Below are 16,401 nucleotides of genomic sequence, written 5' to 3' on the forward strand. Positions count from 1 at the left end.
GAAACTTCTCCCATAGAAATCTCATATCATATCCTTGAACTGAGATCTTCAGTTAACAGTAACCTCGGTGCCAATTACTAGGCACAATCTCTCATACAATCAAATAGAATTGATATGGAGATATCTGCTTATGGGAAGGATGGAATATTCAGGTCTGTGAGGCTGCCCTTGAAGCTTCCAAAGGACAAGAACATCGACATTGTATCATTTATGTTCAGAGATTCATCATCCTATGCTTAGAGATTAGCACAAGGAGATGCAGATTTTGGTGAGAAACTGAGTTTCAAGGAATTCAAAGACAAGGTAAGCACGGTGGGAAGTGTATTGATTCAATTGGGTATTAGAAAAGGAGATGTGGTGTTTTTGTTTTCTCTTGATGCAGGGGCATACAACTGAGCAATTTCGTTATGTTCTAGTTAACTTAGGGGGTCTTATGTTTTCAAGGAAGTTGGATTCCTATGTATCTAATTATTAATGTTTTGAGTGATTAGAATATGAATTAATTAGATGTTGTGAGGATATTTGTAAATGCTCTCGAATGTAGGAGAACATGAGTGATGATGAGTGATGACGAGAGAGTTGGAAATCAATTATAAGTCTTAGGCTAGAAAGTGGTGTCATGATTCGTTGAACTAGAGAGGATTCTTAGGGATTACTGGAGTTAAAAGTGGACTTAGAGGATATTCAGGATTTAGTTCAACAGATTAAGGATCTGAACCAGAATTGGTTAAACAGAGCCTTTTGTATAAATGAAAGCCTAAAAGGCATAGTAGAGAGAGAGAGTCAGTCAGTCTGGAGTCAGAGTCAATCATTTAGGCCTACAGGCAAGGGAAATAAAGGCCACTAATATAGAATATCGGGCCGAAGAAGAATTTCCTATGTAAATGTTTGTTATTTAATACAGATAACTCGATTCTAAGTTCGTGTGATGTGTTGAGTAATTGAATTATAAGTTGTGTGTGATCTAGAGTAATTCTGCGTAACATAGGTTGTGGGTGTGTAGAACTAGAGAAGAGGTGCAAAGTGGAGTGCGTTACGTGGTTGTGCACACACAATATTGGAGAGAACCTTTAGCAAAGGAATAACTGTAAGGGTTCTTAAAACCTAAAGGTTTACGAAGGAAGCATAAATGTGCGAGTGGAGATCGAGATCAGAACAAGTGAAGATCATGAGGCGAAGACAAATACACAGCCAGAAATTCGAATGGGTGATTACATAGTAAGAGCCAAAAGAACGTATTAATGCAGAGGAACCATTAGATCAGTCACATCAACGAATGAGAATAAGGGAGATATACGACTAAGATTAAGTCGTGAAAATGAAGTCAAGAAGATGAATGGTGGAGATTGAGCCCTAACATTTTATTAAGCACGTGTGCAGTTTCCAAAGATGGGAAGCAGTTTCTCGCGTGCCCTAAAGGTGGTAAGTGGTATTTCTAAAATTCACGTGATTAAGCTTAGAGGCCAACATGTAGCAAATGGTCGAGAGAGAAAACCACTTTTCTCGTGTGCTTCCAATATGATATCGGTCGTGCAAGTATCTGCGCGAGATTGCGCAATAGCCATTAGATCAAGCGGGATTGGTCAACGGTGAAGATCGGCCAAGCTTGTTGGCAATCAGGTGAGGCGACAGCTGTTGGATTGGGTGGAGCAGATCAATGGTGGAGATCGTCCGGGATAGTTAATGATCGGGTGACACGAAATCTGTCGGATCAAGGAATGAGATCGACGGCGGAGATTTAACGCGCTAAGGAGAGCATCCGAATATGTGCAAAAGGTTGAAGAATGGTGAAAAGGTAAGGTTTAAGTGTGTTTATGAGATATTTCTATTATAAAGATATTATAATAGAAATAAGCGGGATTAGTGTATTTTGGTTAAGTTAAGAATTAACCAAAGTTTATGAAGGATTGTGTAAGGTTTCGCTTAAAGGTTTATGAAAGGTTTAGACTTTGTATAGTTAAGTCTATCATTTTCGCATAGAGTTTATTTAAAAAGCCTTGAACCTTGATTAAGTGAAGATTTTTCTAAGTATGGAATTTTGAGAATTTCTGGGAAATGCACACATAGTGTGAAATGCAAATTTATTTGCATATTGTGGGTATATGTGGCTTAGGATGCATCATTGGGGTATATGCAGCTTAGGCTAGCATCATTTGGTATTAGAGCAGAACAAGGAAATTCTGTGTGTAAGAATTCTTTAAGAAAACTTGGAACAGAGTTATGTTTTGAAGGTATATATACAGGCAAGAGGAGATCAGACTTTAAATCTGACAAACAATAGGCACACAAAGATAAAGTGTAGCAGAATTTTCATATGCAAAGAAACAAAGAACAATCCATTCAAAGTGCAGGTGAATGGTAGAACAAGATCATGCAGAGGTCTTGAAGGTAGTGGTATAAGAAGGTGAGAATATTGCAGCAACCTAGAGCAAGGAGTGCTCAATTGGTTCTAGAGGAGAGAACCAGAGAGATGCCAAAACACTGAGCTCAGAGGAGAGAAGCTTAGTGAGGCATGTGTAGCAAGAAGGAGACTTGTTACTGTAGAGGTTTTGTTGCAGCTCACAGGAAGATCATAAAGGCAATTCCACAAGAGGATGTGGGTAGAATTGCTAAGGGATGAAGAAAGATGGTAAGAGTTTCTGAATGAAAACAAAATGTGGTAGAACCTTGAATAATTCCAACAGTGGTTGGATAAAGAGGACAATTGTGGTATTAAAAGGTGCAGATGAATTGAAGCCTAGAAGGAGCAGAGAGAAATGCTCAAATAGGTTCGAGAGAATAGAGAACCAAGTGCTTGCCAAAAGACCAAGTATAGAGGAAAGCTTGGTGAGGTAAGTGGCAGTAGGGAAGACTTGATGTTGCAGAGGCTTTAGCACAGCTCATAGTAAGTGAGTGAGGAAGTCATGAAGATAGAGAAGAATATGACTATTGATAGTCATAACAGAGGTAACATAGATTCTTAGGAACACCACAACAAAAGAAAAATGAAGAAGGAGGACGCCAAGGAAAATGGAAAGAGAATGAGTCAAGATGGGCATGAAAAGGAGATTGTAGAGTTAAAAGAACAACTCAATGTATTAAGGATGATACTAGAGGAAAACAAAAGATAAGGTTGAGTCTTGAGGAAAAAGGCAGTGAAGTGGTCTAAGTTACAAAGAAGGCTACAACATAGGCAAGTGAAGTGGCTAGTGGAAAAACTCAGAGAAGCTGAGTTGGAAATGGAAGTTTCCATTTGTGAAGCAGAACAAGATAAAGTTCTGGTTAAAGATGAAGACTAGAGATCTGTGGAAGATCTTATGAATTATTGTGAGAATTCAACACAACAAGGAGATATGATGATTGAAGCATCAAGTGAGACCACAAGGTCTTATGTTTTTAAAACTGATAGTTTGTGTATGATTGCAAGTATTGTAAGAGAAAAACAACTTTGTAAAGATGTCTTTAGGATGGATGAAGATCTTGAAGTAAGAGGTGACAAAGAAAATTTCTCAAAAGAAGAAGAATTTGACTGGTTACAATAGAAAGAGCCTATGGATGAGTTACTCAATGAGAGAAGACAGTCATTTGAAGTTGTCATAGAGATGGAAGATCAAGATATTATTCTCATGAAGGATGAAGGAATATTGTCTCAGAGAGGTAATCTAATGAATTTGATTAATGTTATTGATGAAGAAAAAATGCAGGAGAATGTTAATGTAGATGATGAGAAAAGGATAGCTCTGGAAGAAGGTTTACAGAGAGACAACAAGGCAAAGTGTATTGAAGAAGAAGCACATCTACTGAGAGATGTTAAGAAAGAAGAATTCTATGCTAAAGATTTAGCAAAGGGAGAAAGGACATCTGATAATTGGTCACTAACAAAGGAAGGTTTTGCAGAGGATGAACAGTCTTTTAAAGTTGTCAAAAGTATAGAAGAGTATCTTTCAGAAGATGAATACTCTAAAGTAAAGAAGGATGGAGAATGTCTCTTGAATGAGAAAAGCAGTTAATTATTGCACCAGAAAGAATGCAGATTTACATTGATGTTTGAAACTATTATAACACGGGAACGATTTCTTGTGAAAGAAGGAGATGGGATTTAGTCTGAAGAGCTTATATGTGAAACAACAGTTGAGACTATTCAACCTTGTAATTTTCAAACTAATAAATTGTGTACAAATGCAAGAATTATAAGTGACGATGAAGTGCTTATGAAGTGTCACAAAGAAATTGAATTACTAGAGTATTTGCTGGAAAAATGGGAGTATGATAGAGTGATTACAGAAGAAGGATTCACTACAATGGACAAGAGCATAAAGACATCATTGAAGCAGATGGTGTGGAAGAGAGACTTGCTAACGGTCTTCAGAGTCCTTTGAAGAATCAACATACTGATGTGCCGATAAAAGAGGGAGAATCAGAGTAGTGAGATGTTTCCAGAGAAGGAAAAGGCACTGAGGCCTTATGATTTTCATTTTAACAATTGTTTTTTGAGTGCAGGTTTTGTTGCAAATGCTGGAGAATTTGGCACATATGAGCAACCAAGTAAAGAAAGAAGAGGAAGGAAAATATGCTAGAATTGATGAACAACATAGTAATGTATTTGAGGGGGTTCAAGTACAAAGGAAATTGGAGGACAATTTACTTTTTAAAGGTAAATTTACAGATATTCAACAGAGGTTATTTAGAAAGCAACAAGAGGTTAAGGATGAAAGGGTGGTAGTAAGAATCCAACAACTTCAAAGAGAAGACAACAAACGACAGTTTGAAGACGAGTGGACAAAGTACAACAACAAATGGAAAAGTAATTATCAGTAAAAAGATAAATTGGACATGGAGATTGAAAGAATAATAAGATTGATGATGAAGGTGCCTTAGAAGAAAACAACATTAAGAAGGCCAAGGAACAACAAAAAGAGAAAGACAACAACAAACTGTGAAAGCATAGCCAGTGGAGAAAAGCAACATAAAGTGTGGAAACCTGGAGAACAACAACAAACAACAGTAGCAACCAAAGAAAAATTGCAAAACAAAGTATGGGATCGAGGAAGACAAAGATCGGAAGCACATGATTAGGAGATCATGATTATTTTAACCTTGGGAGTCTGATGCAGGAGCATACAGCTCAACAATTTCATTATGTTCTAGTTAACTTAGGGGGTCTTGTGTTTTCAAGGAAGTTGGATTCCTATGTATGTAATTATTAATGTTTTGAGTGATTAGAATAGGAATTAATTAGATGTTGTGAGGATATTTGTAAATGCTCTCGAATGTAGGAGAACATGAGTGATGATGAGTGATGACGAGAGAGTTGGAAATCAATTATAAGTCTTAGACTAGAAAGTGGTGTCATGATTCGTGGAACTAGAGAGGATTCTTAGGGATTACTGGAGTTAAAAGTGGACTTAAAGGATATTCAAGATTTAGTTCAGCAAATTAAGGATCTGAACCAGAATTGGTTAAACAGATCCTTTTGTATAAATGTAAGCCTAAAAGGCATAGTAGAGAGAGAGAGAGAGAGAGAGAGAGAGAGAGAGAGAGAGAGTTAGTCAGTCAGGAGTCAGAGTCAGTCATTTAGGCCTATGGGCGATATAGAAGATCAGGTCGAGGAAGAAATTCCTGTGTAAATGTTTGTTATTTAATACAGATAACTCGATTCTGAGTTTGTGTGATGTGTTGAGTAATTGAATTATAAGTTGTGTGTGATCTATAGTAATTCTGCGTAACATAGGTTGCAAGTGTGTAGAACTAAAGAAGAGGTGCAGAGAGGAGTGTGTTACGTGGTTGCACACACACAGTATTGGAGAGAATAACTGTAAGGGTTCTTGAAACCTAAAGTTTTACGAAGGAAGCATAAAGGCGCGAGCGGAGATCGAGATTATAACAAGTGAAGATCGTGAGGCGAAGACACATACACAGGCAGAAACTTGAATGGGAGATTACACAGTGAGAGCCAAAATAACGTATTAGCACACATGAACCGTTAGATCAGTCAGATCAACAAATGAGAACAAGGGAGATAGACAACTAAGATTAAGTCGTGCAAATGAAGTCAAGAAGATGAATGGTGGACATTAAGCCCTAACCTTTTATTAAGCTGAGTTCCTTAAAGTATGAATTAAAGCACGTGGGTAGTTTCCAAAGATGGGAAGCAGCTTCTCACATGCCCTAAAGGTGGTAAGAGGTCTTTCTAAAATTCATGTGATTAAGCTTAGAGGCTGACACGTAGCGGAGAGAGAAAACCACTTTTCTCGCGTGCTTCCAATCTGATATTGTTCATGCAAGTATCTTTGTGAGATTGCATGATAGCCGTTGGATCAAGCGGGATTGATCAACGGTGAAGATCAACCAAGCTTGTTGGTGATCGGGTGACGCGATAGCCATTGGATTGGGCAGAGAAAATCAACGGTGGAGATCATCTAGGATAGTTAACTGTCAGATCGAGGAACGAGATCAACAACAGAGATTTAACGCGCTAAGGAGAGCATCAGAATATGTGAAAAAGGTTGAAGAATGGCAGAAAGGTAAGGTTTAAGTGTGTTTATGAGATATTTCTATTATACGGGAATTATAATAGAAATAAGCAGGATTAGTGTATTTCGGTTAAGTTAAGAATTAACCAAAGTTTATTAAGGATTGTGTAAGGTTCCGCTTAAAGGTTTATCAAAGTCTTAGAGTTTGGATAGTTAAGTCTACCGTTTCCGCATAAAGTTTATTTAAGAAGACTTGAACCTTGATTAAGTAAAGATTTTACTAAGTATGGAATTTTGAGAATTCCTGGGACACACACACATAGTGTGACATGCAAATTTATTTTCATACTGTGGGTATATGTGGCTTAGGCTGCATCATTGGGGTATATGCAGCTTAGGTTGGCATCATCTCCCAATTCTATTTATTCCCCCCTGTGTTTCTTTGGGATTGTTTCAATTGGGGTAGTGGCAACCATTGTCAATCCAGTGTATATCGCCATGGAAGTAGCCAAACAAGTCCAAAATTCGAAAGCCAAACTCATAATAACTGTCCCAGAGTTATGGGATACAGTGAAAGTTTTGGGTTTGCCTGCAATAGTGATTGGGGATGATGGGGATGGCAAGGGGCCTAGTTCTCCCATTATTTCCTTATCTCGATTCTACAATTATTTCTCAAGAATACATCATTGGCTGCAACTAGATTTCTGGAATCTATAATTATTTCTTCGATAACACATTTCTATTGGCCGAATTTTGCCAACAAAACATCCATATTGGTTGAATGTAAGTAGTAACATCCATATGAGAGGGAGACGCAAAATTACAAATGTATGACCAAGGGCTTTTACAGAGGAGCAGGAAGCCCTAGTTAAAAAATCATGGAATTCCATGAAATCAAATTTTGTTGAACTAGGGTTTAAGTTCTTTCTAAGGTAAGTTTGTATTAGCAATCAAGAAAATCGTGGTAATTTTATATTAGAATTGTTAGTGAATATTATCGCCAATGGAGGAATATTACTTACAGAGAATTCAATCCAATGACATAAGCTTGTCCCTTTCTGTCTGCCATGATTGAGCTCGGGTGTGGGAGGGCCCGGAGTAACTTTCTGTGTTTGATTAACTTTAACAGGCATTTTGGCTTTAAAACGTGTCTGTTTGAAGAAACAGTATCCTAAACAAAGATAAACACAATAAGACAAAGAACAAAATAAGACTTTTATAATGTAAGAGATCCCCTGCAAAACCCATAGCTTGATTGCATTCATTCCATGATCAATATGAACTACTGTAATAGATTCATAGAAGAGAAATACATAGTACTTAAGTATATTATTACACCCAAGGTTTTTGTTTTAGGTAGAAGAGATCTAGTGCAGTAAAAAAAATAGTGATGTTAAGAAAAGCCATAACATTTCACAGACAACGTGATGAAAGATGACCTTGGAAGGGAGCTTTCTCTTTTGTTTGAATTCGCTGGGTTCTTCTTTTGCATGCTTCTGAAAGATTTATTTTTACCCATTGCACCCGCTTCTAGGCCTTTGGGAATGGTTTCCACCTTTGCAAGGGTACTATCTTGTTTAGGCAAAGCAAGCTTCTCTGCTCCATTCATATTCAGATCCTCTGGGACACTACTAATGTCTAATTTGGCCTCAACAATTGGAGATACTGCCTAAAAAGGTACTTCTTCATGGTGGACTTCAGCATTTTGTGAAGGTACATTAGTTTTAGCAGTTAAATAAGATACCTCTACCTCTAGAGGTATTTCTTCATTGTGAACTTCATCTATTTGTAAAGAAGGTGTATCCTGGATTACTTCCTCGTTAGAGTCTTCATATTTATTCATGTCATGAACCCCACCCTCTATGTTGGATCCATGGCATGCGTTATTGTCAATATACAATGCAGGATCACCATTAGACACTTGTTCATTGTGCACTTCAGGAGCTAGGGCATCCATATCCTTGTACGAGTTGTTCTCTTCTTTTGTTAGGGACTGCTGTAGAAAAGCTCTTTGAGCGGCAATCTTTTTGTAATGGGCATCAAAGTATGCTGCCCTTTTAGCAACTGAACCTGGAGTCGAACATTTCTCCACCTCTTCCAGATACCTGTTCTGCGAAAATGCTGACCATTTCTCCCATGATAATGTATCAAGTGAGAATCTTCCAAAGGATACCGAACCATCCACCAGACACTCAGGAGCAGCTTCCACCTGTGATTGATTGCTGAATACAATTACATCAAAACTAACATACGCAGCTGACATAAATTCATATGAGTCTAACAATCAAACTTATGCAACTGAGATTAAAGTAAACTGCTACATAAGAACAACTGTAATGTAAAGTTTGTAACTGAAGCCACTTTCAGATGTAGATCTGTCAATGTGAAACCCATGAAGACATTTATGGTCCATGTGAAACCCATGAATACATTTGGGGTGCACATGAAACCCAAGCCATACAAGGATCCCCCTTTGTCTTGGAGTTGGGACCTCAACAACTTGGTGGGTTTTACACTCAGTTACCTTTCTATTGATCATTTCCTCCAAAAGGAAAACACACAAAAGAGAAATCATATGACTTACTTGGCTATGATCCTTAATCTCACGAGTGTCAGTAAGACCATTAGGACTCCATTCAATGCAAGCTTCCTCTTCGCCCATGGCTTCCCCAACGTGCACTATCATTGGAAAGTTGTATCTTCAGTTATCCAACCCTCCCTTTCTCAGTCATCATCATGGCATGCAAGCTTCCTCCATTAATGAGCCGGGGTCCAATATCAAATTTGGAAAATTCTTTGTTTGAAAAGATGGATGAGGTTCCATTAGTGAACTGCGAAGAGAAAGAAACAGTTTGGCAGATAAAAACAAAGGCATCCAATTCACTAAAAGAAGTATAGTGCATGTGCTGTCTGTTTAGGGATTTTTGTCAACTATGGGAAATTATTGACACAACTGTGCAATGTTTGCAACAATATACGACTACCCCATTATCTAATATTTTATGTCATCCTATATATAAAACATGAGTTGTCAGCAACATATAGAGGTGAAGATTCATAGTTCGGGCCTATCTAAATAATTGAAGACTTTCACAAGACTCAAGTTTTGGAGTACATTTATTTACAAGAATAACCCCAAAGCAACTGCAATAACCCAGCTGTAAACAATAGCACTTAACGGAACAAGAACTAGATTTGAACAAAGCTAAGACTATGTTAATAATGACTAGCTTCAGCCTACCAGAACACATACTATGTGACTATTACATAGAATGTAGTATGGCCCTGCATTATCTCAATTAGAAGTTTGATTGTCTGCTGGGTGTCCTACCTTCAACTGTGAACAACCGTCAATAATATTATTGTTGAGAGATTCTTCCCAATGAAGGGCTTGAACACTGAAGGAAAATGCAGGCCTGCAGTGGAGAAGCTTGACCCAATCTGGTTATGGAAAGGATGGAATATTCAGGTCCATAAGGCCGCCCTTGAAGCTTCCAAAGGAAAAGAACACCGACATTGTCTATTTTATGTTCAGTGATTCATCATCCTACGCTCACAGATTAGCACTAGAAGATGTAGATTTCAGTGAGAAACTGAGTTTCAGGGAATTCAAAGACAAGGTAAGCATGGTGGGCAGTGGATTGAGTCAATTGGGTAGTCGAAAAGGAGTCTTGGTGCTTTTTTTTTCTCCCAATTCTATTTATTTCCCCCTGTGTTTCTTTGGGATTGTTTCAATTGGGGTTGTGGTAAGCACTATCAATCCGGTGTATACCGTCATGGAAGTAGCCAAACAAATCCAAGATTTGAAAGCCAAATTCATAATAACTGTCCCAGAGCTATGGGATACAGTTAAAGATCTGGGTTTTCCTACAATAGTGATTAGGGGCGATGGGGATGGTAAGTGGGCTAGTTCTCCCATTATTTCCTTATCTCGATTATGCAATTATTTCTCGAGAATACATCATTGGCTGCAATTGGATTTCTAGAATCTATAATTATTTCTTCGATAACTCATTTCTATTGGCCGAATTTTTTCAAAAAAACATCTATATTGGTTGAATGTAGGTAGTAACATCCATATCGGAATGAGAAGCAGAATTACAAACGTATGGCTAAGGGATTTTATAAAGGAGCAGGAAGCCCTAGTTAAGTAATCATGTAATGTCATGAAATCAAATGTTGCCGAACAAGGGTTTAAGTTCTTTCTAAGGTAATTTTGTATTAGCAATCGCGGAAGTCTGTTTGTTCCCTTCAACAAATGTTCTTCCATAAAACCATAAAAGGTCATTGAGTTATGCAAAATGTTTATTTGGTTACAGAGTGTTTGAGATTGCGCCTTCAGCCAAATGGCTATCCTCATTTTTACATGATACTAGCATTCCAATCGAAAAGAATCCAAAGCTTAAGGGGAATGCTCTTACAATTTTCAAAATGCTAAGACTTATTCCAGTTTTTAAAATAGTAATTTTATTAAGATAATTGTCAATGAGTGTAGCCAATATTATTTATTATTTATATAAAGGTTAAACTTACTTATGTAAAAAACAAAACAGAGACCCACTTCTTTACTACTATGTCCGTGCAATAGATTCTTGCCTGTGTTGGGATTTTGGATTTTTTTTGTATATGCTCTATCTTGCACAGACACATAAGTAAAGAAACATATGCAGAGACAAAAACAGTTACAGCAAGAGGTATTGTACGCTCAATAGTGCCTCTTAGATGCAGTGACAAAGACTGTTTCTGCATCTAAGAAGCACTCCGAAACATATATTAATTATTGTTGTAATTGTTTGTGTTTTTCCATATTTTTCTTTACTACTGTATCTACAGAGATTCATTTAAGAGAATTGTTGGTGATGATCCGGGATTCATAATAGATCAGTACTTGAGAAACATTTTACATCTTTGACGATAAGTAGACTTCTACTAAGGTAGGAGCAACTTGTTGTCCCTGTTGTAGTAGTATGTTTACCGCACAAATTTGTCAAAAATGTATCAGAAAAGGTCAATTGGACATTAGCCGCAGAGCTAACACTCACCTCTCTTGTAAATTTGATTCAATATTACTTCCAATCCAGTTTATTCGGCTACATATATGATTTCTTAATGGCTTATTTCACTTACAACCTTGTTTGTGTGAATAATTTTCCTTTTTAGTTTGGCCAAAACATTATTTTATATATATATATAGATATAGATATATATAGATATAGATATATATATATAGATATCTATATATCAACCAGGACTATACCCTGTTGTCATATATTCATATATCACATAAATTGAAGGGTAGTTTTATCACAACCCACATGACTTTTTAATGATTTGTTTACTAGTTAACTGAATGAAAAGATATTGTTCGCAAATTAATGCTTAATTCCTCATGTTCAAATTTCAAGGCCCCCATCCATGTGCCTTCTTACTATATATCTCCAGGCCCTTCAACTCAATTAACCTTGCCCTTCTTTTCCATTTTGAAACAGGGTTTTAAAACGCAACCACTGCTAATTTTGCGGACTGGGTTTTTAGTTTCCTCTTTAGGTTTTGTTAGTGGTTTCTTCAATTCCCTTTTTGTTGTTAAAAAACTAGTATATAACTTTCTTTTCAATCCTCATATTATATATAGACAAGTGCCACTGTAGTGGCAATGTCCCTACCGTCCATGAATTTGAAATTGCCTATGATATGTGGCTATATACATGGTATGTATCTCCTATTTACTCAGTGCAGAAGACCCAAGTAGAAAACATTGTGATGAAAATTAATTTTTGGAACTTCAGATCTGTTGTCACTGCAATTGATTGGTTATCATCACATAGAAAGAAAGGTTTGCTTGATATAACAAATCTTTGGGCTGAGAGAAGGGTAGTAAACCATTGATTTCTTATCATGACTGACAGCCAGAACACATATAAAGACTCAGACAAGATTTGTGTTTTTTTAAATAAACAATGTAGTTTAATTGTTTTATGTTTTTTGGTAAAATTTATTTGAAATTAGGGAAGGGTGTGCTGGAACTACAAGTTTGAGCAGTGGATTTTGTACAATTAGGGATTTTTTTGGGGTGCTGAATCTATAAACGCATGCAAAATAACAAAAAATCAAGATCAGACAAAGAAATTATTCTCCAAAATTTAGACAAAACACTCCAAAACATAAAATAGTTAAACAACCCCAAATATAACAACTGTGATTTCCATTCCAGCTTAGACATCTGTTATAGATCCTTCTTTACTGAAAATTCAAGGAGGTATACCAGAGATAGAAGATAGTAAGCAGAAAGTTATTTGCAAAGAAAAATATTTTTGAAGAAATAAGCAGTCATGCAACGTGTTCGAATTGCTATTGCCAATTCTTACTTCTTATTATTGTTTTAAAAGAGAATGATTGGATGCTATCTATTTTTGAACTCAAAATATCGGCCAAACCATCCTTTGAGGGTTAGGCACATGTGCATAATACAGGAGCATTGACAGATATGACTGATTTATAATTAATGATGAGCATTGATAGGTATGGTATATTTGTAATCAATGTTGTAAGAGGTTCTTGCTGCGTTCAAAATCATAACCTTTTTGCAGGGATAGCTTGAAGAAAATTGTGAACTGGACAGATTCGTGGATTTGTACAAGTAGTGAAGAAGTTGTTGGCATGGAAATATCGGAAACATCTGGAAGACAGAGCTTTAAAAAGATATTTAAATACATTGATAAATTGTCACTATTTAAATAATCAGTGAAACATAGTTTGTCTTTGCAAGTAGTGCAAAGGTTTGAGTGTAGTAGATACATTCATGTCAAGAAAAACACCATGCTCTTAAGGAGATGAGCATGTTTCTTAATGTCAAGTTTAATTCACCATGCAAATTTTCCTATGCCTTACTTAGAAAATTGTAGAAGCAAGCAAAGATATAGTCCTTACTATCTAAATCCAAACTAGCACAAATTATCGAAAAATACATCGTAATATGCCTTTAAATTCATCAAGGTTAGTTCTATAGCTTTAAGTCCCTCTTAAAAAAAAAATTCCACATTCATCTAGTTTCAAATATAGGAAAATAATCCTCAATGCCAAGAAAGGAGAGAGGATTAAGGTAAACCAACTCCTTTTTAATTCACAAAACTTCTCTTTCATTGGTTTTGTTGAATAGAACCCTTTAAATTTTTTAGACTTGATTTGGTAGTTGATCCCACTCATATTGAAGGAAATCTAGTTGGACATGTAGGACTTTGTAACTCCAATAATTTTTCGTTGATATTGTTAACATGAATTCACAACCTTGATGTCAACCTGTGTTGGGATTTTGGAGTTTTTTGTATATGGTCTATCTTGCACAAACACATAAGTAAAGAAACATATACCGAGACAGAAACGGTTACAGCAAGAAGTATTGTATGTTCAATAGTGCTTCTTAGATGCAGTGAAAAACATTGTTTGTGCATCTAAGAAGCACTCCAAAACATATATTAATTATTGTTGTAACTATTTGTGTTTTTCCATATGTTTCTTTACTAATGTATCTTGCAATATATACACTGTACAAAAAAAATCACAATCCCAAGGCATGCATGGATCTATTGCACAGACACAGCAGTAAAGAAATAAAATGACAAACAAAAAGTTCAGGAGGGCTTCTTAGATGCAGAGACAAAGTCTGTCTCTGCATCTAAAAAGCACTGCAGCAAGAACAAATATATGTTCAACAGTGCTTCAGAGTCTGTCACTAACCATTATTTCATTTTCTAAGGTCTTAACCATGAGTGCCCAAAAGAATCCACCTGAGGTTATTATCAAGCAAACGGACACAGCTGCACTGTTGTATTCTTCTGGGACTACTGGGAAAAATAAAGGGGTGATCTTAACTCATAGGAATTTCATGGCAGCTGCCTTGATGGTGACCAGTGACCAGGAAATGAAAGGCGTGAAGCATTGTACTATCTTATGTGTTATTCCCATGTTTCATGTGTATGGGATGGCATGTGTTAGATATGGGCAGCTCCAAACAGGAGTTGATGTGGTTCCAATGGGAAATTTACCTTTGTAAGGATGCTGGAATCAATTCAAGAATACAAAATATCCTATTTAACTATGTCGTCCATTATGCCATGCTATTGCAAAACAAAATGTTGTGGCACGATATGATCTGTCTTCTTTGAACGAGATTGTGAGTGGAGTAGCACCCTTGGACAAGGATACCATGGAGTAGTGGGCGAAGAGACTCCCACAATCACAATTAATTAGGTGCATATCTATATCCATCTTTTACCTATGCATCTTAGATACAGTAGAGTATTTTTGTCTACTTCATGGAAATCCATGACCTTATGGGACATAAAGCATAATCTGCACAAAAAATTTATACAACTTGGTTGCCATTTGCTTCAGTAGTGTATCTACCTGCTACATTTTTAGAATCATAGTTGTTTTCTTTAACCCATTACCAGATCGAAGTATTCGTTAGATAATTAAGTATTAGGTCATGGTGTCAGAGTTAACCCTTTGAGTTAGTCTTTTTTCCCTATAAGGAAATAAGTTACGAGGTGAATTGTCCAAGGTCAAAATGATTAAGAGTTTCTAGTTATTGTTAATTTTTCCACACTACTCTAGTTGTTAGATGTATTATTTTTGATCTACACCACTCTAGTCGTTATCCTAGTCCTAGGTAATTAGCATTGTTGTAGGGCTACTGAAAAACCCTTTGTTTGCCCATTCATGTATGTCTTTGACACTAACTTAGCGATACTTAAACTAAGCAAGAGTATCTACAATGTAGCCCTTGTTCAAATGTGTAGGTTATTTTATACTTTTCAAAGTTAATAACTAAACTAAGCGGCAGGGAACGCTAGCTATGTGGCCTTGTGTGTGTGTGTATATATATATAGATTAATTTTATATTGAATTAAGTTTTGATAATAAATTTGTATGAATTAGGTTTTGAATATATATTTCAGTTTGTAATATTTTATGTTAATAATATTTTTATTTTTCTAATTATTAAAATTATATTTTTAAGTAAAAAAATGTGTTTAAAAAAAAAATAGAAGTGTTTGTTCTTTTTTTTTCTAATTTTTGTGTTTTCAATCTATTTAAAACAGAGGACATGTGATATATATATATATATATATATATATATATATATATATATATATATATAAAAGTTTTGATTATATATTTTTGTTTGTAATGTTTTTTTCTTTGATTATTATTCTAATGATTTAAAAAATAGGTTTTTTTCCCCATAAGTATTTGTTTTTTTTTTCTTACACAAAAATATTTCACATACCTTTGTCTTGCATTTAAAATTCCATTACTAAATGGAAAATTTGGACAACCATTTTTTCTACTTTGCATGCCTCTTAACTTCCCTTGGTTTTGTAACTTTCCATAAACATAACTTTTCAAAATGATCTTGCTAGTCCCCTGTCCAGTCTAATTAATGTTGCAATGCTAAAATCATTCGTTGTTATTTTGCAACTCTAAGATCATGTCACCTATCGAAATAAATACCATGGTGTTGAAGAGTTTTCTTGAGAATGAATTCTAGTACCAATACTTTTTCTGTGAGGATCTCACAAAAGCTGAGCATGGGAACAACATTTAAGTGTTGTGCATAGGATAAAGTTTGAGTTCCTGTAAACATATCAAAGTCTAGTGTGTCCTATGAGATTCAATGTTAATATCTTTGTTAATTGAGAGTTGTAAGACCTAAACACTCTCATGAATGAAGAACTTCATGGAATTTGAACAACTTATGAAATGAGAACTAGAAAAGAGAAGTCAGAATCAAAGGAGGTTGTCTTCAAATATTCAAAGAAGTCTAAAGAATAAAGACTACTCCAGTCATGAGTCATATTATGAGATGGCTCAATTTTTGAGGAATTAAAAGAGAGGATATGGCAAGTATAATTGTAAGTTTCCCCTCAAATGCTTTGATAGTGGTAGA

At 35.9% G+C, this 16,401-nt stretch overlaps 1 protein-coding gene and 1 pseudogene across 1 annotated transcript; one reads left to right on the forward strand and one right to left on the reverse strand.

Moving 5' to 3' along the window:
• Window positions 1-8,438: 8,438 nt before the first annotated feature.
• Window positions 8,439-9,077, reverse strand: LOC149226894 (uncharacterized). Its single transcript, XM_089375383.1, has 2 exons — window positions 9,037-9,077; window positions 8,439-8,661 (listed from the first exon to the last, which is right to left on the reverse strand). The coding sequence occupies exons 1-2, from the start codon at window positions 9,075-9,077 to the stop codon at window positions 8,439-8,441; spliced, it is 264 nt and encodes an 87-aa protein (XP_089231509.1).
• Window positions 9,078-9,260: 183 nt separating this feature from the next.
• The window catches only part of LOC149226895 (putative CoA ligase CCL7), a 53,089-nt pseudogene continuing 45,948 nt past the window's right edge, over window positions 9,261-16,401 (forward strand).

Source organism: Pinus tabuliformis, chromosome J, assembly GCF_031772625.1.
Source record: "Pinus tabuliformis cultivar Carrire ecotype Pingquan chromosome J, CPIR1, whole genome shotgun sequence".
Lineage (NCBI taxonomy): Eukaryota > Viridiplantae > Streptophyta > Pinopsida > Pinales > Pinaceae > Pinus > Pinus tabuliformis.